This window comes from Podarcis gaigeae, assembly GCF_964106915.1.
Source record: "Podarcis gaigeae genome assembly, chromosome: 10".
NCBI classification, from domain to species: domain Eukaryota; kingdom Metazoa; phylum Chordata; class Lepidosauria; order Squamata; family Lacertidae; genus Podarcis; species Podarcis gaigeae.
Genome location: NC_139686.1, coordinates 73,372,627 through 73,398,739, shown reverse-complemented (window position 1 = coordinate 73,398,739; position 26,113 = coordinate 73,372,627). Strand labels below are relative to the sequence as shown.

Sequence of the window (26,113 nt, the reverse complement as noted above, 5' to 3'; positions counted from 1 at the left end):
TTGCTTCTGAAACGCAAGTAAAATAAACATGCTAAATTGGATAAGAATTTAAAAGTATTCTTTTAGCCCATTTTGATGCCAGGCACCTGACTGAGCCAGCACCTCTAGTGCTCCTTATGGTTTTGTGGCCACTTGGCATTTCCCTCTTGGTTCTGAAAAGAAGACACCTGTGTCATGGTTGGGAAGGTTGGACTGCAGTATCCCTCAAAGACAACAGATCCGCATAGTGAACTCTGTGGTCCTTCAGCACAGGCTGCTCTGTGATGTTTCATTCAGGGAGCTCCAGGACACCTCGTGCTGTAGAGGACCAATTGTTGACATCCATCTGTCCCAAGAGACAATGGAGTGTGCCTCTGGGGTGAAGTCAATCTGCTGCATTAGCAGAACCAAAGTGACCTCCCTGGGGGGCACGTCTGGGCTGTGTGTCTGGAGGTGCTGAGCTGCCCAGAGGACAAGACTCCCCTCTTGGCCTTGCTAAGGTAACCCAAAGGAAAGCTGAGCAAGACATTTAGCACCAACTTTGCTGCAGGAGTTGCCAGAAAGAGACGTACAAGGCGCCATCTAACCATATTGGGGACTCCACTCTGGATTTGTGTAGGGTGTACTCCTGAGCCTTTTCTTCTTCTCCCAGAGATATCCTGCAAGGCAGTGGAGCTTTAGAATCAGAGTTTTCCTTCTCCTAGATGGGCTCCCTTCCCGGGTAGATGAGTCCCACCGGCCTTCTTGACTGTTGGACCTACTACTATCGTACCTCGGAAGTTGAACAGAATCTGTTCCAGAAGTCCGTTTGACTTCCAAAACGTCTGGAAACCAAAGCACAGCTTCTAATTGGCTGCTGGAAGCTCCCTGGAAGCCCTGGAAGCCCTGTGAGACATTCAGGTTCCAAAGAATGTTCGCAAACCAGAACTCTCACTTCTGGGTTTGTGGCACTTGGGAGCCAAAATGTCTGAGTACCAAGGCATTTGGGATCCAAGGTACAACTGTATTGGTCTTGTCTGCTCAATCCACTGGAGCCTGTCTTCGCATGCAGGGGAAACCCTTAACTCACCCATCAGGTACCCTCACCTGGCTTAGCCAGCCAGTCAGAGCCATTTCCCAGGGTGTGGCCGCCGTTGCATGCTGACAGTTTCTAGGAGACACAGGTGAGAGCTGAGTGCAGGATGGGGACCAAAGATGGACACAGTACCCCAGAAGAAGCATGATGTGGGTGTCCACCTGAGGTACCACCCCTCCCCAAACACCCCAGATAACCAATTGGTAAGAAAATGATTTATGGGACGCAGGTGGCGCTGTGGGTTAAAGCCTCAGCGCCTAGGACTTGCCGATCGAAAGGTCGGCGGTTCGAATCCCTGTGGCGGGGTGCGCTCCCGCTGCTCGGTCCCAGCGCCTGCCAACCTAGCAGTTCGAAAGCACCTCCGGGTGCAAGTAGATAAATAGGGACCGCTTACCAGCGGGAAGGTAAACGGCGTTTCCGTGTGCGGCTCTGGCTTGCCAGAGCAGTGATGTCACGCTGGCCACGTGACCCGGAAGTGTCTTTGGACAGCGCTGGCCCCTGGCCTCTTAAGTGAGATGGGCGCACAACCCCAGAGTCTGTCAAGACTGGCCCGTACGGGCAGGGGTACCTTTACCTTTACCTTTAAGAAAATGATTATACTGAAAAGTTCATGAGTCAGTCACATAAAATATACATGACTGTAACTTGCTGTTTATTAACTGGATTTTGAATCCACTTTTGAACATTTTCATGACATGGTATAAAAACTTTGGAGCTTTTCCTTCCACTTCTGAAGTTTCCCAGCAGTGATCAATGAGGTGACTAAGTATCACAGTCCTGGCACTTTCAATAACTGACTAAGCCCACCGTCAGTCCCCTACCTGGTCACTGAGTAAGCTGCCACTCCCTGTGTACACACCCCATTCATTCTGCATAGAGTGCACTCCTGTTGCACTTTTGGTTCTCCACGGCCACCAGGTGTCCCCGTTGCTCATGCTTGAGCTCTCTGGTTGCTCACTTTCACAAATGGGGTCCCCTTTGACAAGGTTCTGTAGACGATGAATGGGTATTGCTCTACACCATGGGCAGGCAAACTAAGGCCTGGGGTCTGGATCCGGCCCAATTGCCTTCTCAATCCAGCCCACGGATGGTCCGGGAATCATTGTGTTTTTACATGAGTAGAATGTGTCCTTTTATTTAAAATGAATCTCTGGGTTATTTGTGGGGCATAGGAATTTGTTCACCCCCCCAAAAAAAAATAGTCTGCCCCCCCCAAGGTCTGAGGGACAGTGGACCAGCCCACGGCTGAAAAAGTTTGCTGACCCTTGCTCTACAGCAGCAACCGCCATGAGAACAAGACAGAAAAATGAGTGGGGCTTAGGAGAGCAGGCTTGCTCACACTGAATGAGGGTGCAAAGTGTACAGCTCAACTATCTGAGTACACAGATTGTACACTTGTGCCTCTTAGCCTAATAGGTACTCAGAATGTCATACCCACTGAGCATGCTCAGTCCTCCCTGGGCCTTTATGAGGTCTGCCCCTCCCCCCTTCCCCATATTTATTTTTATTTCCTCCAACCTGTGGCTCCTGCAAACCTTAAGATGTGCATGAATGGTGCATAGTTGGCATTGCGTGGACATAAGCTCCCAAAACGTTTTCTGAGTGTCCCAGGTAGGGAATTAAGGGGCAATCTTGGTTCCTGGGTAGACTATTAAATTGGGCTATTAAATTTAAGTTGACTTCAGATATGGTTTGGGGGTAACACGGGGGGAACTGAAGGAACTGAATGTATCTGGAATCAATCTTTTCAAAACAAACAACCTGTTTTGGTGTGAACTGATGTGGGGAGCAAATTAATTGAATAATTTGTCTGGGGTGGTTTGGACAGATAAATTGGTTGACTCACTTTATGTAACACTGGATGTCTAAACCTGTGTCTCAACCTGTAAATCAGCATTTGCAAATTTTATGTAAATATGTGTCCATGGCCCTATGGCCCAGGCCTTTTAAGTTCCCAGAGAGAGTTTCCTCTATGGCACTGCACTGCATTTCTTATCATAGGGGATCATAGGCTGGGAGTATGTTATGGGTACAGAAACTTAAGCCTGATAAAAGACTGCCAAGCCGATAAGACTTAATGGAGCTGATGATGCATCAAAATGAGTTTGAAAAGTTTGAAAGCAAAGCCAGTCAACCCTAACACATCATGCATAGCTCTCTCAAATGAAGTCATGGATTCTTTGGTGGAAGTTATGACTGTTTAAAGTGGCATGATGCTGTTTTAAATGTGCAGGCGAAACCTTAGACATTTCATGCATGCCATCTGTTTATTTTCAAACTCCCAATAACTCTCATAGTCGTTGTTGAAATGCAGTACAGCAGTTAAGTAGCTACTCATGGAAGATGGGGCTGCATCTTAAGCAGCAAAGAAGCTATGGAGGAAAAAGGAGGCCTGGGTTTTTTTATTTTTCCCCCAGCTAACTGCAATGCCATAAATCAATACAAAATGTCGGAAGTTGGAGAAGGTGAGATTGAAGAAATGTCCTTGAAAATCTGCAAGTCGAGTGAGCTAGACTGTAGCAAACTCTGATGCACAGATTATAGGCTTGATGACAGGGTGAGGGGCAGCGGTGACAGAAAGGGGCAGTGAGGTTAGATGGCAAGGAGTGACAGCATCTGTTTTCTCTTATGCCATTTTGACCTCATTTCTTCCTTTGCAACATGCTAAATGGGCTCCTTCAGAGAAATTAACATGGGCACTGGAGTGCAGGAGATGGCACAGAAAATGTATCCAGAAATCCCAAAGTTCTTAGCTGCCTTCTTCTTCTTCTTCTTCTTCTTCTTCTTCTTCTTCTTCTTCTTCTTCTTCTTCTTCTTCGATTCATTTTTATTTTTTAATGTGAGTTTACTGTCAGATCTGTTCAGAATCACAGGCTAGTTTTGATTGGTTTGCTGATTTTGGATGCAATGGACAGACTGTAGGTCATCTTGGTTGCCCCCTGCCATGGGGCTAGTCATTCTCCACCAGAAAACGGCTCAGCAAAGATGATTGCAAATCAGGACTAGAGGGCGTGCTCCAGCCCAGAGAGAAGCATGCCTTTACAAAGATGGGCGCTTGCGTTGTCTTTGTGGGTGGATGGATTTGTTTGTTTGTTTTGCAGTGGGGGACCAACAATGGAAAGCTGCCAGTTGAGTCTTCTAGACATACTGTATTCACTTGAGTCGAATGCGCCATCAAATCTCACGCACACCTCAGTTTTCAGAACTTTGAAACCAAAAAAAGTATTTGCTGGCAAATGTAAATGTTCCATCGAATCTAATGCACACCTTACTTTGCACAACGTAATTTGGCCAAAAAAGGTGAGCATTAGATTGGAGTAAATGTCTGCAGCCCTTTTCAGGGGTGGGACCTGATTCTCCTTCTAGATGCATCTGGCTGTCCTTCGCTGCCTGTGGCACTGTCAACATGGAACACCAAAACTTAGTCTGCCACCCACCAAAGAATCGTGATTATCACCTGGCTCACCTCTCCTCCTTATGGGTTGGATCCAGTTTTAGTCATGCTTAGAGTAAGCCAATGAGAAAAATTAGTTGCAACTTACCTAGTGATGGGGGAGAACTTTATTTCAGTTTGCATTTAGAACCTAATTTACCAAATTTGCACTTTACAAAAAAACATGAGAACTGAAACACAGCCATCCTTCAAAAGTCACACTTACTTGAATTTTGCAACACATTTCTCCAAATAAATGTTTACAAAAATACATATGTTGGAGGCAGAGGGTGGGGAAGTGCCTAAAAATGAACATATTAGTGAAAAAATATGGAAAATGCATTATATTAGGATAAATAACTTGCAATGATGCATGCATTAGTCAAAACTGCATACAAAAAGTGGTGTATTATAAAAACAGACATTAATAACAATGTGATATAAATAAAACACAAGAAGCTTTCAATGATGAAGTCAGAAGATGCCAATTTTTCTTTTCATGTGCATTGCCTGTCTAAGTTGTTTAGAAAAATTAAAGTATTTAAAAAAAGGAGAAATATGCACTAAAATTCTGAAGAAATTTCTTTCTTTTTTGGAAAATGGCAAATTGCTGCTGAAATGTGGAGAACTGGGTTTCAGATAGCTAGGGTTGCCATATTTCCAAAAGGACTTGTCTCTGTCTGTCTGTCTGTCTGTCTGTCTGTCTGTCTGTCTGTCTGTCTGTCTCTCATAGCAGCTCCAGGGCAGCATCCACAGTCTCTTCTCCCACTCCCTCCTTTTAGCTTTGCCTTCCATTCAGTGGCATATGCAAAGTGCAAACCCTGCCTCAGCTGTCTGCAGATGCTGATGAAGATTTTAGCTGTGACAGACACAATGGGAAATTGTTTAAATGAGCTGGAAAGAGCCACGTTAGCTTCGTCATGCTTGGTGGCCCCGTGGCAGGAAACGTCTCCAAGGCAGGCAAGCGTTAATCCGAAGACACAGATGCTGAGGGACAGAATCTGCACTCCTCCCATATGTTGGGCCCCTGCTGATAATTTAATGCGTTCATGTCAATTCCTAGTTATGATCTCGGAGAAGCAACATTAAATATGCTTGATTATTTTTGTGCATGATCTTCTGTAAATAAGCACGTCAATTTCTTGCTTTTTTTGTAATTATTTTTTTCAAAAATAATAATCAATCAAATAAGGATACAAAAATCAAACCACCACCTGTCATTTATACTTCTAATAAAAAATCCTACTATTTTACAAACCATCTTTCGAGGTTCTTTAAACCTCAAGACTTCCTTCCATCCCCTTCTACTGGTTCTTTACATCTTACATCATTCTCTTACAGCATTTTGTTATCATTTTTATCCGTTTGTTACATCTTTACATCCTCTAATTCTTTACTACTTACAAGTGCTTAATCTAAACATGCCAATGTACCAACTTGTTTACAGTATTTCTGCACATACACAATAAATTTTCCCCATTCTTTTTTAAACTTCTCATTGTCAGTCTTTGAGTTTTGCCGTCAGCTTTGCCATTTCTGCATAGTCCATCAGTTTTATTATGCCATTCTTCTATTGTTGGCAACTGTTCTTCTTTCCATCTTTGGGCTAACAGGATCTGGGCTACAAGCACGTTAATTTCCAGGAACACAGTTGTTGACCTTATGGGGGAACAACTACCCCCAAAAAACTTTTTGGGGATTTTTACAGCATTTTTCTTTAAAAATTGCCCTAGTTTTCCTGGACATTTTGCCGATTAGGCAAAGATCCACCACAGGCCATTTTGACAGTCCAATTCCTGGACATGTCCTGGTTAGTCCAACGTTTGGCCTTTGATCTGAACAACAAGATTATAAATTATATGTTATTTTATGGTAAAATTGAAAATCTCACATTTATTATTGATTGATTGTTCGGCATATAAATGGTGTCTCACGCAACACATGCAAAAAGAAGGTGACTGCAAAGAGCTAATAATCTAAATTTCTGCACTGGAGGAAGACTACAGACAGATGGGAAGGAAGATGAAAGGGCAACAGACAGACCAGAGAAGAACATGACAAAGATAGTTACACATCCGTTGATTTTGTTTGATCTAAGCACCAGTTATCTGACAGTATTGTTATTTTGCCAGCCTGTTTCTCTCCACCCTCCCAATACAAGCCAATCCCTAGAGGCCATGTGGGCTTCCACACTAGGGCTTGCCATGCTTCCATTGCTCCCTTTTATAGGGTAGAGGGAGGTCCACACAAAATCACCGCCCATTTGTGACCCTCCTGTGTTTATTCCTTGCTTCTTTCATTTCCCCTCCAGCTGAGAGCACTTCCAGATGGGGGCTTCATATGATAAACATTTTCACAATAGGTTCCTTGCAATAGCTTTTAATTTTTTTGATTTATCCCATTCCCCACCCCCACCCCAGAAGAGCAAATTCAGATGAAATGGGAAATGTATGGATGCTACTAAAAAAAATGCATGCACGAGGAGACCCTTCCCACAATAAACCCCTGTCTTGAATCACCCATGGAAACCCCCCTCTTTTTAAAAAATATACCTGTATGTTAGCACAGTCCTCACAGATGCTGACAGTCCTTAGCCTTAGCACTCCTGTCCTTTAAGAGGTGTGTAGTTTGGCTGGTACACTGACATTCGGGGGGGGGGGGGCAACGACACCACACCTCCTCACTTTCACCTGAGTATGCCATTTCATTTCCAGTCACCACCTTTTCTAGGTACCTTCTGCCATGAAGACTGGTTGCTTAGGGCAAATGGGTCACTGGGTCACTGTCTGACCAGCCTCAGCTGGCTGCCACCTGCCTCCTTTCTTACATCCGTCCATGGCATGGCCTCCGCTGGCAGCTTCCGCTTCCTTCTCTTTAGTCCGTGGAGACTAATACCACCCTTTGGCCTGTACTTCTAAAGCCAAAAGTAGCTCACTCCAAGGGATACCAGGAAGCAGGCCAGGAGGTTCTTGGTTCAAGTCGCAGCTGAAAGTGTTAGCTGTCAGTCTGGCAAAGTCTGGTGTTCATATTTTGTGTTCTAGGTTCAAATGCTTTGTTTTATGGGATAAACAGGTCTCATTCAATGTGTTCCTCACAAGCTCAGCAAAGGTTCTTAATGTGCCAAATCATGATTGGTACTTGTGACAAATCATTCAAATAACTTGTCCACCTGTGTTCAATTTTTGTTTCAGGGAGGTGGGAGATCTTATGGAAATATGATAATGCTCCTTTGTGCTGCTTTAAGGTCTTTGCCACAAAACCACTGAAACAGAGTGGCTGGGTGCATGAGCTCTGGGTGAGTAGCCCTTGGGATGAGCAATAACAGCTTAGAAGCCATAATAAAATAGGTGATTTAGAAGCAGAACGTAATCTGAACGGTTATACTGCAGTATAAAGGTAAAGGGACCCCTGACCATATTGGTCCAGTCGTGGCTGACTCTGGGGTTGCAGCGCTCATCTCGCTTTATTGGCCAAGGGAGCCGGCGTACAGCTTCCGGGTCATGTGGCCAGCATGACTAAGCCGCTTCTGGCGAGCCAGAGCAGCGCGCGGAAACGCCGTTTACCTTCCCGCCGGAGCGGTACCTACTTATCTACTTGCACTTTAACATGCTTTCGAACTGCTAGGTTGGCAGGGGCAGGGACCGAGCAACCGGAGCTCACCCCGTCACGGGGATTCGAACCGTTGACCTTCTGATTGGCAAGCCCTAGGCTCTGTGCTTTAGACTACAGCGCCACCCATGTCCCTATACTGCAGAATATAATATGCATAAAGCCTGCATCCGCCTGTCTCAAGAGACAATGGAGTGTGTCTCCGGGGATGAAGTCAAACTGCTGTGTCAGCACCACCAAGAGACCTCCCTGGGATGCAATCCTGAGCAGTGTGTCTGGAGGTCCTGGGCTGCCCAGATGACAAGACCTTACTCTTGGCCCTGCTTATGTGGTTGGAAGGAAAGCAGAGCAGTATGTTTGGCTTCTGGCTGCAGGAGCTGCTGAAAGGAAGCACACAAGGCACCATCCAACTACCTTAGGGACCAAAGGAGCCAACTCCTACGGACTGAGGTCTCCCCCCCCCCCCCGTAAAATGTTTGAGGGGGCTAGCCCCACCTCCCGCGTTGGTGGGCATTGCCATTCAAATGGTGTGCATGCACTGTGTCTGGTAATTGATAATGTAGGGTGGTGATTTCCTGGCTCCCCCCAATATTCTATTCAAGTTGGCACCCTTGTTAGAGACTCCACTCTGGATTTGTGTGGGGCTCCCTCCTTAGCCTTTTCTTTTCCTGAAGATATTCTGCATTGCAGTGGGAGTTTTCCTTCTCGTAGATAAGAGATTTCCTTCTCCCAGATGGGCTCCCTTCCCAGGTTGACAAGACCCATTTGCCCCTCGCTTCCATCTACAGCACGTGCAGACACCGCCTTCTTGACTGTTGGACCCATTCTTGGTTTCGTCCACCCAATCTGCCAGAGCTTGTCTTCACATGCAGTGAGTCCCTAACTCACTGAGGGTTTAAAATCCATTGGCTCCCCTCACCTGGTTTAGCCGGCCAGTGGAAGCCGTTCCCAGGGTGTGGCCACTGTCGCATGCTGACAGCTTCTAGGAGCCAAAGGTGAGAGCTGAGTGCAGGATGGAGATCAAAAGCGGACAAACCAGCCCAGAAGAAGCATGATGTGTCCCCCACCAGAGGTAGTACCCCTCCCCTAATGCCCTATGCACCCCTCATAAAGCTAATGCGTGTCAAAAACATGTTTACATGGTACCTTGGTTTAAGAGCAGCTTTGCATTGGAAGCAGAACATGTTTCGCTTCCTGTTGAGTGTGTTACATTTGTAAATTGCGTCCCCCGCTGCTATGGGACAGCAGGCCTTGGTTTAAGAACGCTTTGGTTTAAGAATGGACTTCTGGAACAGATTAAGTTCATAAACCAAGGTACCACTGTAGTTCAATTCAGGCAACTGATCTTGAGTTGTCTGTAGAGGAGCTACTCTTTCCTCCATCAAAAGTGACTTGCTTTTAAGGACTCTCAATCTGTGTGCAGTGGGGGAAAGGGCTTACACAGTGTCAGGAGAACTGACAAGCTGAAGAGGAAATTAAACGAATCAGGCTTTCTAAAGGAAACACAATCCAATTAAAGGCTTCTCTTTCAAAGTACCGAGTAGGATTTGAAAAGTAGATTTCTGAAAGTGTTAGCTGTCAGTCTGGCAAAATCTGATGCTCATCTGATGACCATTGGCCACTCTTACACACCAAGTCACCTACAGGCTGATTATCCAATAGACTGTTTTTCTCCTTAAATACACATCTATAGACACAAACCCTGAGAAAATCATAGATGGGGGCAAATTACTGAAAAGGAAAGTGTTAACCACCCCTCTCCCTGCCTCCCTCAAGCTAGCAGCTTCTCAAGGCTGTATTTAGTTTCACAAAACAATTACAGGGTTGCATCTCTGTAGTTTGCCACTAAGAAAACAAAAGAAGAAAAGCTGTAAGATCTTTACTTGGGAAGGGAAGGCAATTTTTGCAAGATGGGGTTTCAGGGGCTGTTTAAAGTAGGTCGAGGTGTGATGGAGAAATCTGTCAACTTCAGTTCCTCCCAGGCTCTAATTTGTTCAATCTTTAATTCAGTAATCAACATCTGTGTATGTTTTTTTTTAAAGTCCTTATGAAAATTCACCAGCAATTCAGTGTCAATTTCTCATGCACATTTTCTGTGCAATTTTGCCCAACATATGCATTCTGTAAAGCGGTATCCCCTAATAGAATGCCCTGCAATATATGCATTTCTATGCAAGCTTCAGTCTAGTATACACATTTTTTTCTACACATTACTTGGCTGGAGAACTGCATTGCAAAATCTGGGTATTTGCAGATTCTGAGGGATGGCTGTGTCTTTTCAAAAAGTGTGAATTAGATATATTTGCCTTTAAACGCAAACTGAGTCTGATTTCTCTCTCATCCCTAGATGGAGCATATTCTAGAGAGGAGAAAGAAAGAGATATTCCAATTCAACAAAACTAGTGACTTCCCACTCGCCCAACTGCAATGTTTATAACCCAGAGTACATATAATTTTGTTTTAAGATTCCACCATGTCTAATTTCATCCTCTCTAACTTGTTTTTTTTTTAATATGTTATGCTATTTTCTTACACTTCAGACCCTGCTGTGGTCTTTGCATATGGGAAATAACATACAGACTTGAAAGGGTTTCTTTAAATATTCTAAATTTGCATCTTTAATCAGTGCAGTCAATTTTGCCATCTCTGCGTATTCCAGGATTTCCACCAGCCACTCTCCCTTTGAGGGTGTTTTCTCCTCCTTCCATTTCTGTACCCAGAGATTCCTTGCCACTGGAGTCATATACATAAATACTGCAGAGGCTTTCTTTGGGCTTTCACTGTCTAGTCTCCCCAGCAGGAAGAAATCTGGCTTCTTGGGAAAATCCACTTTAATTAAAAAAATTATTTTCATTATATATCATGTCTTAAAAGGCCTTTGCCTTCCTGCAGGTCCACCACATACAGTATGATAGAATGACCCCTCACAGGCCTTTACATTTCCAACATTTGCATGATACATTTTTTTTACATTTGAGCTAGCTTCTTGGAGGTTAAATGCCATCTATATAGCATCTTGTAATAGTTTTTTAAAGCCATAACATGCTGTAAATTCATTCCTGTTTTCCAAAGCTTTTCCCAAACAGCCATATCTATATTATGTCCAACATCCATAGCCCCAGGGCTTTTCATTCAGCCGGAGAGCACAAGAAGGCAGGTGTGCGCCATTGCCATTCCAAGAGAAGAAGGGAGGCGTTCATGATGAGTTCTTGTACCTCTTTTTCAAGAAAAATAGCACTGCCTAGCTCACTTAATCATTATGTTAAACACTTCATCCTTTGTTTCCCATGCTAACAGCAATTTGTACATTTTAGAAATTAATTTCTCATCATTTTCACATAAACCTACTTCAAAAGTTGACCTTTGCTCTGCAAATCCATTCTTTAAATCCTTTTTATAGATTTCGTTTAATTCATGATATTGGAACCAGATACCCATTAAGTTTTGTATTTCGTTGAACTTTTTAAGCTCATTGTCCTGAAAACTCAAGAAATCTCTATATAAAGCCCATTTGGGTTGCAGATTTTATTCTTTATGTGCTCAGGCCTCCATTGCTGATAACCATAAGGGACTTTTATGTTCCATCAGATTCCTCCATATATAACATAAAGAAAAGCTTTCTGCACTTTGCCTTTGTCACACTACAGATATGAATGCCACCCAAATCTTCTGTCAGATCCTCCCAAGTCCAATAATGTAGTATTTCTTAACGTCACCCACTCTTTTAACCAAGTTAATCAAGCTGCTTCGTGACGCAGTTTTAAATTAGGTAAGGCAAAACTTATTCTTTGGCATCTCTTAAATTCTTAAAACTTATTCTTGCCAAATAAATATAGTTTTGTCTTTTTGCCATTGTTTAAAACAGGGAACCACATTGATTACCAGCACAGTCTGAAAGAGAAACAGCATTTATTTTTGGTACTACATTCCTTTTGACGACCGGGATTTTACCCATCAGGGATTCTACCCATCCTTCTGCTCCATCTCTGTAAGTCTGCTATAACCGTATTCCATATTTTCACATAGTTGTTTTGAAATAGCACTGCATTTTTATTTGTCAACCAAACACCCAGATATTTAACCTTCTTTTCAACCTTCAGCCCTGTCAAATCCTGTAATGTATATTTGATCCATATTTTTTTTAAACTAAAACCTTAGTTTTGTCCTTATCAAAAGAAAAGCCATCTAATTGACCAAACTATTCTGTTTTCCCCAGAAGCCTTTCTGCAGCGCAATCTTGTTCTCAGGGAACAAAGGTGGCAGATGCTCTGTGCAAAAAGAGAACTGAGGACACCAAAGAGAACAAGGTAACCCAAACTTCCATGGTATACATTTCTGGGGCCTATACAAATGATAAAAACTAATCACACTGTTGTTCTTTCCTTTTGCTGCTATTGTTGCCCTGATTAATCTGCTTCTCTCCCACCAGAGAGACTTGCCTGGCGCCATCATGACATGTCTTTAGGCTCCAGGCAAATCGTCCCTCTTTGCCCAGGCATTCAGCCATTAAATAATTTATGGCTTGTTAAATGGGGGCGGGGACTGCTATTGTGATTATTTTATTATTATGCTACGTATGATAATGCTTTCTGTTATTTTTTAATCTTATGTTCCACAAAATGTACTCTTCATATTGTGCACAGTCCTGGGTAGTATGTAAATTGAATAAATGATAATAAAAATTATAATTCTGCTAATCATGTGGAGGGGCAGGAGGGTTGCCAAGGCACTGATGCCCCGCTCTTGACCAGCTGATTCATAGCCAACCACCTCTCTGGGTTGGGAGATATTTTCAGGCCCCTAAGGAGAATGCACACCAAGTATCCTATAATAGTTGGAAAGAGGTGCTGCAGGCCTCCAGCTTCCACCTACAGATCCTGCAGCAACAGAAAACCCCAGTAAAAATATTTCAGCCAAAAGGAGGAAGGTTTAGAGCAGACCTATGTCAGAGCACATCTCTTTATTACAAGTGTGGAGCATCCAAACCGAAAGCTGTTCAGCTGCAGTCTGAGGTGGTCTGCCCACAACCAAATTTTGTATCCTGTGTATGATGGCTCTGAATCAATGTTTTGGATAAATATCTTCCGATCCTTACTGTCACTCCAGTATATATTTACATGAATTTACTGTGTCACTGTGTTATTGCTGTTTGTTTGCCCAGAGTTTGTAAGCGCAGCTTTGTTTTGTGTAGCCATTGTTTAATTGGCTTTCAGTGTAGTGGGGCTGATCTATGTATGCGGGAGAAAGAAGAATAACAGAGAAGCAAACGGCAGCACATAGCCCTCATACACACTGAAATTTTATCCCATTATTTATTCCTTAATAATCTGGGAGGGAGGCAGTGGTGTCTTCCAGCTCTTCCTCCTGTGCTCCCTGACCGTACCCTTCTGTTGGAGAAAAGAGACTTGCGCCTGATATTATACTACTCCAAGGGACCTCCAGAGTTTTTAAATCTACATGTATCTTGCCAAACATCAACTGTCACTTGACACATAAGGTTCTCCACAGAAGCAGCCTTTGCAGAAGCATTTGTGATAAATGTCCTCATAGAGGCTGACTCACCTGTCCTCTTTGCACTGTGGATTTAAGCTTTGACTGGAGCTGGATGATGGTTTTTTAAAAAGGAAGAATCCTCTTCTCCTCCAGTAACAGCATGTAAATCTCAACATGTAATGCCATCATCCTGGGTGAGAGCTTCCCTGGTTGCGCAAACTCCCAGGGGCTGAGGCAGCCCCCCCCACAAGTATTTTTGAGGGGGCCAAGCCCCCTCAATATACAGGGAGCATTTGACTCCACCCCTGGCTCCTCACAGCATTGCAAGTGCAATGTCAGGGTGTTGTTACCTTCGAGTCTCTCAAATCCATATGAAGAGAGGAGCATATTTAAAATGAATTTGTGTGTGTTTTCAATGATTGTGTGTGTTTTCAATCCATTTGATGCCAGTCTGTCCTGCTGAGACTCTTTCCTTATCTCAGTAGTCCTGCCTTTTGGGGTCGGGAGGCTGGATGGATAGAAGACTTTAGCTCAGTCGGTTTCTATTTTGGACTCTCTGGTTAGACCTGGGGAAACCTGCACTGAAATGATTTTGTAACCTTGAAGGGAATCCCACTCAGTTCTTCCAAGTAAGTATGCACAAAATCACAGACTTAGACTGAAAAAATTACATATGAATTTTTGAATCTGTGTTCCTGGAAAACACTGGGGGTGTAGGAAGAACTCCTGAAGTTGTCAGAGCAAATTACATCTGCATTTCCTGTCTGATTGCCTTCTGTTCTGGGATGTTGTCATAAAAAAACAGCTCCCTGAGGGAGTCGGTAAATCAAACAAAAACAAGCAAAATATCTGCTGTTGTTAAAATAGTTCTACATTCTTCTCTACCCGAATGCTCCTACAACACTCATGCTCACATGGGCTGCAACCCAAAAGGTCTTAAAGGTGTGCAAGGTGCTTTGATGCACCTAGTAAGACTTCCCTTTAAAAAACAACAAACTGTTTTAAACTATTGTTTAAAGGAAATTGCTCCCATTGTCAGAGACAGTCTATCTCTGAGTCCCACTTGCTGGCACCACGAGCGGAGAGAGCGATGCTGCTGTCCAGTCCCACTTGCGGGCTTCCCATAAATCTGGTTGGTCCCTTGCGAGAACATGATGCTGGACCAGGTGGGGCTTGGCCTGACGCAGCAGGACTCTTCTTCAGTTCTTAAGTTAAAAACAAGAAGGGGGGGGGGAAGAAAGCACAACAAATGAGGGGAGCTAAATTACAAAGCGAAAAAATGAATCCTGAAATGGGCAAACAGTGCAATGGAAGAAAGGAAACAAAATAACTCTGCCCAAAATCAAAGTTGTAGTTAAACAACAGAGAAAATACAGAACTTGGTTAGAACACCTTTGGCAGAAGCTCCTGATACTGTATCTGTTCCACCTTAAAGCTTCCCTGAATTTCAGAACGGTGGCATATGGAATATATGTAGAATAAAGCTCTATAATCGTAGTGTAACTGTTCTGAATTAGGACTTCAGCCATGAAGCTTCCTTCTTGGGCTTGGGGCAGCAGCCATCTCTTCGCCTGACCTGCCTCATCTCAGAGGGTCGCCCAGAAGATAAAATGGGAGAGAGGAAGAATCCTGCACACCCCTCTCAGTGCCTTACATGAATACATTAAATGTGCCATTTCCTCTTGTCACATCAAGATTGCTGTTGTCTCTTTCTGTCTTTCTATGGGCCCAATCCACAGAGTTTCATTAAGAGGGGTGTAGGAAATAAAGTCCACTTAATTAAAATGTGCTGCAGTTTATGTACGCTTGCCTTGAGTTATAGGCCTATAAAAAGGTAGGTGGTTATTTTTAAAATGTTTTCCTCCTTAATTTATGAAGCATATTTGGGGAGCTGTAAACAGTTTTACAGCAAAATGAAACCGGATCTGCGACTGCACATCTAACAGGATGCGTTCTGTTGCCCCAAGCGAGCGCTTCTGGGGAGTGACACCATAACTGCAGCTCTGAAGGAGGTCACATCCCCGAAGGCCCTGAGGACTGAGGGCTGTGAAGCATTCAGCCCAGGGAGGCTGCCTGGGGCACCTGGCCTGACTCACAGCTGGCTGGCAGCTCCATCTCCAAGGGAAGACTTCAGGGCACAGAAGCAGCCGCTGAGGGATGGGCAAGACAAGTCAGGGGAGAAGAGGTCTGAGCTGTGAAGCAGGGTGCAGTTGGGTAGTTTTACACTCTGGAAGTGACGGCTTTATTTTTTGGGAGGCGAGGAATGCTCTTTATGCGGCAACATGTGCTGCTTTGCTTATTTTGGAATATGCCAAGGCAGCCCGGCTCCTGCTCATTCTGCCAAGGGGCCCTGGAGTTCTGTCCCCAGAGCTTGGGACCTGTCTAGGAGTGCAGGAGCGCCTCTCTTTGCATCTTGCTTCTGATGGGAACTCACTAAGTGGCCTTAAGGGACGGGTAGGCAGAAGGTCAAGCAGAATTTGCCGGTACATCCCCAAGCGATTTTCTTTAGTAAATGCAGAAAGGTTTCTGGCTCCCAAGTGTTTGATGACAGCAACAACAAAATTACCTTTCCCAGCTAAATTCGGCTGCTGAAAGGAAGAAAGTGGACCAGGAGTGGCCTTTCGTGTGAAATGACATTGAGCAGATCTGGTACAGAAAATGAATTTCTGGACTCAGAAGGACTGTCTCATTATTGTATCCCATGTTAGTTCTACTCCAAGTAGACCCACTGATATTAATGGGTGTGACTAGTGTAGGCACATTCATTTCAGTGGGCCTACTCTGCGAACCTAGTTGGATACACCCTCTGTCCTTTTCCATCTGGCTCTCCTTGGCAGATCTTGGAGTTCTAATAAACAGAAACGCACACAGAGCAAAGACCCCAAAATCTTTGTCTGCCCAGCTCTGCCTTAGGTAAGGTTGCCACCTTGGGCATAGCTGGGGGGGGGCAAGATTTGGTTTGGGGAGGCAGAACCAATGTGATTGGTAAATTAGTTAAATATTTTTATTGCTTTACTTGATGGGGGGGCTGCTGCCCATGGTTGCCACCCATCCCTAGAAAAATGGGATCACCCTGTTTCTGAACCAAAGCATCCCCTGTTCTAATGGAACACCTTTCCTCCATATTTGAGCTGTGGGTCCAGCCTGGCATGATGTGAGGGACAATGGAGAGTAAGGGAAGGAGTTTCCTTCTGTCTCTAGCAGGTGCTCCTCCTCAGCTGCCACCCACTGGGCTAGCATGGTGGGGGTCTGCCCTGCTTGGCCCTTCTGCCACCCCAACCTCACCTCAATCCTCCGTCTTCCTCCGTGCTTGAATCTCTTCCGAGGCCAGCATGGGTGAGAGGCTGGAGCTGCAGCTCAAGTTGTCCATGGGAGCCAGCATGCAGGAATCCTTTCGCCCAACATGGGGCTCAAACGCATGACCATGAGGTTAAGAGTCTTATGCTCTACCGCCTGAGCTATCCCGGCAGTAGGGTGTATACGGATGTGATAATACAGCCTTGTTGTGACAATCTTGTGGGTCTGAGAGCCGCTGAGGGAGCACATACTTCTACATCCCTAATAGAACTAGTGCTTCTAATAAAAGAGAACTAGAAGGAGCAAACAGAAATATTTTATGTGCAAAGGAATCTCACATCCCAGAGAAGGGAATGAGTGAGACCTCACCTAAAACACCACTAGACATTACAATTATCACTGAGGAGGTTGATCTCTGCAGCAGCAGCAGCTGAAGAAAGAGTTTAATTGGAAATCAGCATCATATACTGTACTGATTGCCAGTTGCTTCGTGTAGTTTTAAAGTAATAAAAAACCCAACCCAACCTATTTGCAGAACCTCTCCCCCAAGTATGGTGGTGAATAGGCTTTGAAAAAACCAAATCCCGCATTTCATGCCCAAATGTTAAAAATCTCAGTCCTTTTCTCTCCCTGGAAGCAAAACACCACGAATTCGTGGTACTGTATTCCAGCAGTTGTGGTGTATCTTCCAGGCATTTGAACTGTGGGGACAGAGGTGGCCCCCATTCACTTCAGTGCAGTAGAAAGCTTTCTAATGAATCTATACAAACAGCAAATCATGTTTTAATTTTTTTCCTGACGTGTCCAGGAAAGGTTGCCTCGGGATGGTGGTGTGCTTGGGAGGAAGAAAAAGCCCCTGAACCATTTACACATAGAAAATGAGAAGGGACGACTGGAACACTTCTCCCCAACATCAGGTTCTCTGTGTGGAGGGAGGAGCCAGCAATGCAACTTCCCACCTTTCTTGTCTGACGTCACACAGCCCAGGAAAAACGTCATCTGGTTGTCATCATAGTTACGTAGAGAAGAGAATTTTAGCAGGAGGTTTTCTCAACCTCCATAATTTATGACAAGAAAATCAGCACCTTCTGAAATTTCATTCCCCCCCCCCCCACTGATAAAGCCATGTCCTAGTGTAACTTCCAACAATATAATATCTTCTGTTCTATTTTTCAAATAAATATTCTAATGATAGATGATAATGGAGTTCTGCTAGGGTTGACATGGGCATTTTTAATCCTCAATCTTTCTTTAAGGAAAAAAAAATCATTTGACTGTTCTCTCACCTCAAGCAGGATGTATCATTTCCTGATATTTTTCACTCCTTATCTAGAATTCATCCCACTGACCCTCCTGATATTTCTGGTGAGTGTGCAGTGAGTTTATCCCTCACAAAATGTCAGAAAGAAAATGCCTCAGGAAAGCACAAAGGTTTTGAGTTTCACTCGCCTGATAGGGTTAGCAGCAAAAGGTTAATGGTTTCTCTCACCCTTTTTTGTTGGCTAAGGCACCGTAATGCCAACCTAGAGACCAAGCTAATCTTGGAGCAGCTGCTAATGGTTTTCTTCTAAACATGAAGACATCTGCTTAGATTCCCCTTTTCAGTTGTGTGTTGGGTAAAAACATCAGATCAGAGGAAAATACGATACAGCCACTTTTATGCCACTGTTTGTTCACAACATATGGCTTAGTTGGGGGATGGGCAGATCATCCCCCCCATTTGTGTTGCTTTCATATTTGTTCATTCATAAGTCAGTTTCGTACTATTTCTGCATTATTTGCAAATGTTTAAAACTGCTTGAAACTTCATATTTAAATACATATTTTAATCAGTATATATACAGTATAATTGTGCATGCTTTTAATGCAAAATACATTTAGATATGCACTTTATCTCAATGTATGCATTTCCAAACCCATTTTTATCCTAAATTGCACATTTTAAACACATTTTGGTCTCTTTATCGAGGTATAAGAAAAATTGGGACAGGGTAATTATGTTCTAGGTGGGATGCGAGTGGCGCTGTGGTCTAAACCACAGAGCCTAAGAAGGTCGGTGGTTCGAACAGGGTGAGCTCCCATTGCTCTGTCCCAGCTCCTGCCAACCTAGCAGTTCGAAAGCACACAGTGCAAGTAGAAAAATAGGTACTGCTCTGGCAGGAAGGTATACGGCGTTTCCGTGTGCTGCTCTGGTTTCACCAGAAGTGGCTTAGTCATGCTGGCCACATGACCCGGAAAAACTGTCTGTGGACAAATGTCGGCTCCCTTGGCCAGTAAAGTGAGATGAGTGCCGCAACCCGAGTCTTTTGTGACTGGACTTAACTACCAGGGGTTCTTTACCTTTTAATTATGTTCTGATCGTCCTGTTAGTCTAGAAGGTACACATCAGAACAATCCGAAGCCTGGGGCTTTGTATACATGGAGAAATGCACTTGTTTAGCTGATACATAGGGTTACTTGGCTGATAGCCTAGCAAAATGTACTGTGTCCACACAGTACAGCCAGCCAAACCCCCTGTAGGCCAGGTTGTGGGGAAGGACAGTCTGCTGGGACTGAACCCCTTCTTCCAGTTGTCGAATGTGTACATGGGCAGAAGTGCTGTGGGTGGGGTCCTAACTGGTGACAACCCAGGAAAGCCCTGAAACCAGTCTGCATGTCAGGGGTAGGTAGCTAACATGGTACCCTCTAGATGATCCTGGACTACAACCCCCACTATCCCTGACCATAGGACATGGGGCTGATGGGACTTGTAATCCAACACTATCTGAAGGGCACTGTGTTGGATACCCCTGAGGGAGGGGGCTTGGCCATGGCCTGAATAGCTGGCAACTATGATATCACAGGGGCTCACAAAAATATGGTTGCCAATGGATCAGTGGGGGTGGGGGTGGTCGAGCCTGTTCTGGTACTTAATAAAAAGATATGGTGGTTTTTCCAAACATTTTTTTTATTCCATACTATTTAAATTATACAACAATGGGAACAGAGAAGCGGGGATGGACTGAAAGGGAGGAGGAGGAAGCAAGAGGAGGAAGTAAGGAAACTCAAGCTTTTCAGCTACGCCAAGGAGTTAGCAATATCCCCGGGTCACTAAGCACAAGTTTCAGTAAACCCAGACACAAACAGCCATGTGTGCCTCTTCTTGCTGTTCTTGCCTGTAGGATCCAAGTTCATAGGAGGACAGAGAATGTAACTCTGTGATCCTGTATTGTACTCAAGGTAGAAAGATCTCCTTCCAGTGTTGCAGCATTAACTGTTTTGCCACAAACAAAGCAGAGAAGATCCATTGCTCTTGACTTGAAAAAAGGTTTCATATGGAGAGTATAAAATCACAATAGATACACATCTTTAAACCATAAAGAGGACTAGGTTGGTGATAACCAGGACTTCTGCCCAAACATGGTTTTTGCCAAGCATGCCCATATGGAGAGGATATATTAAATACCTTCATCGTAGATTATAGTTGGGAGGCAGGCATCCATTTTTCTGTTGAAGCAGACGTGCTTCCAGATCTAGCAAGGACCATGCAATAGAAGGAAGCACTACTTTCCATAGCCCTGGTGGCTTTAAAAGCACTTTGATCTAGTTGGTGTAGCTTTTCATGGCACAGAGATGAGCACTGTCATCTGCTAATGTTTGTAGATCAAGCTTTTATTAAAGCTGCACAAGAGCGGAGTCCAGTAGAAAAGTGGGCAACGTAGAGCTTTCTCTTATCAGCATGAGAACATCTGCAGGATGAATAGGAGCTGCATGGATGCTCATGGGGTGTCTGCCTAAGGCTTAAAAGTACTGTATTTTTTGCTCTATAAGACTCACTTTTCCCCTCCTAAAAAATAAGGGGAAATGTGTGTGTGTCTTATGGAGCGAATGCAGGCTGCACAGCTATCCCAGAAGCCAGAACAGCAAGAGGGGTTGCTGCTTTCACTGTGCAGCGATCCATCCTCTTGTTGTTCTGGTTTCTAAGATTCAGAATATTTTTTTTCTTGTTTTCCTACTCCAAAAACTAGGTGCGTCTTGTGGTCTGGTGCGTCTTATAGAGCGAAAAATATGGTAAGTTGTGGTAAACTCAAGCAAACTCAGAGGGCATGGAGTAAGTACTTACTGAGTACTTTTCTGGAGTTTTAACAGGACACAGAACAGCATTTTCAAAACACATTGTGCTATAAAAACAGGTGCACTTCAATTCCCATTGCGAAGCATGACATCACTGTTAAAATCTCATGGGAGCTGAGTAAGGAAAACATTGACTTAATCCTGTGGGCAAATAGTGCAAGAAGCAGAGAGCTTTGTTTACTTGCAAGACATGCAGCCTCATCCTATGCAAAGTGAAGTGCGCCTACTCTGTTGAATCCATGGGCTCAGGCGCCCCAAACTCTGCCTGGTTTGCAGCTTTAGGGTTTGGCTAAAGCAGAAGTGGGAACCTGTGGCAGTCCAGTGGTTACTGGACCACCTTCTCCATCTTTCCTGATCATGGCTCTGCTGGGGGAACTGGAGTCCAGCAACATCCAGTGGGAAATGTGTTCTCCTGGGTGAAAGGAAGCCATGGATAAGGGAGACTCCAGGGTGAAACTGCTGAAGTGAATCAAGGTTCTGAATGAATGAACTCGTGCCTTTGAGTGCTCTAAAGCACCATAGAAGTGTTGAGTATCTATCATTATTCCAGGAACTGGTGCAGCCTTTCCCAAGGGGTCCCAAGGGACACACTCCCTGCCAGGCAAGTGGGCACAGACTGCAGCTGAGAAGAATGAGTGACATTTTACAAAGTCCTCAATTCAAATCTTGCTTTGTCACACCCACGCTTTCACATACATACATACATACATACATACATACATCATTTTATTTGTTCAATAACTACAAACATAACAAAAGTAATGTGAGTAACAAATAAAATATCAGCAAGTACACAATGAAATGGAACATTTCCACGTAAGATTTAAAATCAAGATACCAGAAAATTATATCAATACCAGCAATGCACCAACAAAACCCTTTAAATAAGGCCCCAGCCCAGGGGTCACAGTCTATGGGAATCGTGCAAACCCACAGAGTAACATGGGCTCCCAATCTGTGGCCCACGGGCTTCATTCAGCAAAGCTGCGGATTTTCGACGGAAGACGGCACATCCGACGCGTTAAATATTCACACTGATTTTTAATTATGCTTGTGCCGCTTTCATGTCTTCCATCTTAGTGTATTACAGTTTGAAGTCTATGGAACTCCATGAAAACAAGACCCCATTTAGCCTGGCGCATTAAAGATGCTACAGCAGGTGCTGGTCCAGGCAAGAGGCTGTCTGTCCGGAGACCCCGCGGCTGCCTCCAGCTGCGAGCAGAAGCGCAGGAGCCCCAGCCAGGAGCCCCCGCCCGAAGCCCGGTTCCTCTCCGGCTCCCCGAGGACCCCGGCACAGCGCCGGCCGGACAGGTGCGCCCTGGGCGCGTCTGCTGGGCGGCGTGTCCGGGGCGGCCGGATGTGGCGGGCGCGAGAGCGCGGAGCAGCGGCGCTGCGGCGGCGCCTGCGCACTGCGCGCCCCTTCCTCCCGGCCCCTCCCGCGCCGGGCTCGGTCCGCCCCGTTGGCGACGCCACGGAGGGCCAGCGCCAGCGAGCGAGCGAGCGAGCAGGTGGCGCGCCGGGCAGCCGCTCCGTTTCTCCGGGCTGGCAGGAGGAGGAGGACCGAGGCGAGCCTGCGCCTGAAATGCGAGCAGGAGAGGCTCCCGGCGGGGATGGGGCGTCGTCGGGGGCGAAGGGAGAGCGGGCGCGGGCTTGAGTCGGGCTCGGCGGCCAGAAGCCCGGCCAGGAGCTGCCCTGGTGCCAGGATGCGGCGGCGGCGGCGGCGCTGCTGCTGTGCCTGGACGGGCGCCGCGCCGGCCCCGAGCATCCTGCTGTGGTGCCTGGGCGGATGGGCTCTGCTGGGCTGCCGGAGCGCCGAGGCGGTGGCGGCGTCGTCCATCCTGCAGCTGCCCCAGTGCCAGGAGGTGAGATGCGGGCGCTGCTGCTGCTTCTTCTTCTTCTTCTCCTTCTCTCTCCCTCTCTCCCTCCCCGTCGGGCAGACAGAGCCGAGCAGTTGGGGAGCCCAGCGCCGAGGCAGCCAGGAGGCGCCGCGCCCCCCGCTCTCCAGCTGGCTCTCCTCCGGCAAGGAGGAAGTTGGTCTGGCCGCGTCCCTCGCTGGGATATCCATCCCCTCGAAGTATCAGCGCTTCTTGGCCAAGGAGGGGAGATCCCACCAGTGGCGTAGCGTGGGTTGTCAGCACCCGGGGCAAGGCAAGTCATTTGTGCCCCCTAACCCGTGGATTTGTGCCCCCTAACCCCCAGATGTTGCGCCCTAACCCCTGCACCCCCCACGCTACGCCACTGGATCCCACATAAGCACTAATAGGATTTCAGATAGGGCTTTTTAGGGGGAAAGCGCTCCAGGTCTGCGAACTCGGGCTGCTTCCAGGCGCCGCGTTCCTGGCGAGTTCTTCCCGATTTGTTTCCGCGGAGACTAGACCTGAGCTACTTTAGACGAGCGTTTGTCCGGATTCATTTGCAGGGGAGATGGGTGATGTCGTGGCACCGAAGCAGGTGTGGCCTCACACTTTTCTTGAGAGGTGGGACTGAGTTTGCTGTGCAAGAGCGACAGCAATTGTGCAGCTTGAATCGGGTGGCGTGTGATCGAGTTATACCCCAAAATAGCGACAGCAAGAAAGCGCACTTCCCAATGCAATAAGCAAGTTAGCCGATTAGTATTACTGTATTAGTATTCTCATTTTGCGAATAAAAAGCGGAGGCTGTGGGGTCGCCCCTCTCCCCTCCCTCTACTCCTGTGCCATTTGTAGTAGGAGCATCGTGACACGGAGAAATTAAGCGAGCAAGGAGATAAATGGACCGGGGTGAGGGAGCAGCTCCTGCTGAATTTCTGGGTGTTAGGAGCAGAGCCAGCAAAAACGGTGGCATCCTGAGAGATCGACAAGTCCTCGTGCTTGTCTGGCAGCACAAAGCGAACACGCGTCTGCTCAGAAGTCAGGCCTATCGAATCTAATGGGCTTTGCTGCTAGGAATGGGTGTGCGCGATTGCTGCTGGATCACTTCATAACTGAGGTGCGATTTTAATTGAAATCTTCCTGGTTCTTGGCTCCTGTTCTAAGGAGCCAGCTGCACACGGCAACTAAGCAGATGCCGCGAGACCTCGATAGGCTTTCTAAAAATTAAAATCAACTCTCTCTCTCTTTGTGCGTGTTTAGCTTTGGACAGAGGAGCTTGAGGGAGTGCTTAACCCTTTCCCTGATGACTGTTGTATTTTCTGAGTTTAACAGTCTTCTTCAGCAGCTTTTCACCTCTGTAGTGCCTGTTACCCTGATATAAATTAATCTGGAACTCATGTGGGTGGGAGATGCATTCAGCGTGTGTGTTATTTTGAAGGAAGGAAGGAAGGAAGGAAAGAAAGAAAGAAAGAAAGAGACTTAAGTATTCTCATCTTCCTTAAAGGTTTCTTTGTCCAAAATCACAACCTCCTGAACCTGCTTTTTATTAATAGCAATAAAGCAATACTTTTAAAAAAATATGTGCTTGTATATAATACGAACTTTCCCTGTAACTATGTCTGCTCATTTATGGAGGCACAAGCAGAGCCATCCTCAAGAAATGTTGATTTCACGGTTGGCTGCCTGACACCAGACCTGGGCAGACTTCACATCTATGGGATCTACTTTACCTGTATGATGGGGTCCCCAAAGCTCACTCACCAGACCCACGTGCACCCCATGAGCCACACACTATGTACAAGTGTATGTACAAGTACAAATCTCTATTTGAGTTACTTGAGATCAGGGCTTCTAATATGGGGGGAGGTGGGTGCTGCTTTTTGGTGCTGCTACTGCTAAACAATTGGGAATCAGAAACACCTGTTGACCTATTGCAAATCAGATCCAGATTGTCTCCTGCCCACCCTCTGCCCTATGGGATCTAGTGCATTTGCCAGGATCCCATGCTTGGAATGCAAATAGCTCCCTAGTTGCTCCCTAGTGCCCTCTGCAGCATCATGACAGAGGTTTCTGGGTCATCCCCCTGGCACTGATTTCAGTGACGCCCTCAATCCCATTGCCATGCTAAGCAGCGTGGGTTTCTCGTGCAAGCCCTGGGCCTGAGGTTTTGCTTGTTTACTTTGTTAGATCTGTGAAAAGGACCAAGAGGGCATTGAGCTTGGCTTTTCACTTTTCTCTTCACATTTGAAACTTGTCTTCATCAGCTCCTCCAGAGAACTCAAGATGGCATACATTTTGTTCTCACAGCAATCCTGTAAGATAAGTTTGGTGAAAAGCACCGGAAGCTGCCTTTCACCAAGAAATCTTTGCCCATATAGCTTAATACTGTCTACACTGACTGGTAGCAGTTTGCAGACAGGGGTTTCTCCCAGCCCTACATGGAGATGTTCAGGACTGAACCTGGGACCTCTTTCATGCAAAACAGATGCTGTACCACTTAGCTAGGTTAAAGGTAAGTTGGGCTGAAGCCTGCCTTGCCATAGACCAGCGTCTCCCAAACTTGAGTCTCCAGCTGTTTTTTGGACTACAACTCCCATCATCCCTAGCTAGCAGGACCAGTGGTTAGGGGTGAAGGGAACTGAAGTCCAAAAACAGTTGAAGACCCAAGTTTGGGAAACCCTGTTCTAGACGATGCACTGAGTGTCCTGACTGAGGCAGAATTTGAAACCTTATTTCCTAGCTCCTTCTTCCAAATTCTATCCACATTGGCTCCAGAAGGTATTATTACACTTATGGGCTTGCCATATGTACGTATCTTTTTCATCCGATGCAGCTGATGAGGTAAGCTGTTCATTCAAAAAGGGCAGGGCACACCCTAAACCACTCAGCTTAGCCTTCTTCACTCTTGGGACTGCAGGTGTTTTGGGATGACCTTTGGCTAAGTGGGTTGGGGCTGATGGGAGCTCTAGGGCAACAACATCCAGTGGGCAGACGATGCTTTCAAAGGGCAGCTCCGCCCCCTCCTGATTGTCTGGCTGTGAAGTCCTTCATGGTGTGCCATTGGTTGATTGACAGGTGGGCAGCCTCAGCCATCTGTCAGATTTGGCCTGTCAGGGATTGAGGAGATAAGGATCTGGTCGGCCTGCCAGGAAAAAAAGTTCCCCAGCCTTGGCCTACAAGGAGCTGCAACCATTTCCTCCTTTGCAACATTTGAGTGCTGATAGGATGTGCTGCGCTGTGCCTGCAGAAGTCCAAGGGGAAACC

At 45.8% G+C, this 26,113-nt stretch overlaps 1 protein-coding gene and 2 long non-coding RNA genes across 5 annotated transcripts in view; all 3 read left to right on the top strand.

Annotated features, from left to right (window-relative positions):
- Positions 1-26,113, top strand: part of LOC310826609 — a 249,990-nt gene that overhangs the window by 9,842 nt on the left and 214,035 nt on the right. The gene's annotated exons all lie outside the window — the stretch shown is intronic.
- LOC310825765 lies at positions 2,584-12,698 on the top strand. Of its 2 annotated transcripts, XR_014555523.1 has the most exons (4): positions 2,584-2,665; positions 11,962-12,084; positions 12,313-12,403; positions 12,526-12,698. It is a non-coding gene; the product is annotated as an uncharacterized lncRNA (long non-coding RNA). The 2 variants fall into 2 exon arrangements; XR_014555524.1 differs by having other exon boundaries at positions 12,313-12,698.
- ELAPOR2 (endosome-lysosome associated apoptosis and autophagy regulator family member 2) overlaps positions 22,367-26,113 on the top strand; it is an 89,008-nt gene continuing 85,261 nt past the window's right edge. For both annotated transcript variants that reach the window (XR_014555826.1, XM_083701400.1), the window contains exon 1: positions 22,367-22,861. Coding sequence is in view for 1 of the 2 variants with exons in the window: in XM_083701400.1 (XP_083557526.1) it covers positions 22,610-22,861 (252 nt within the window). In the remaining variant the exon portion in view is untranslated. The remainder of the gene's footprint in view (positions 22,862-26,113) is intronic.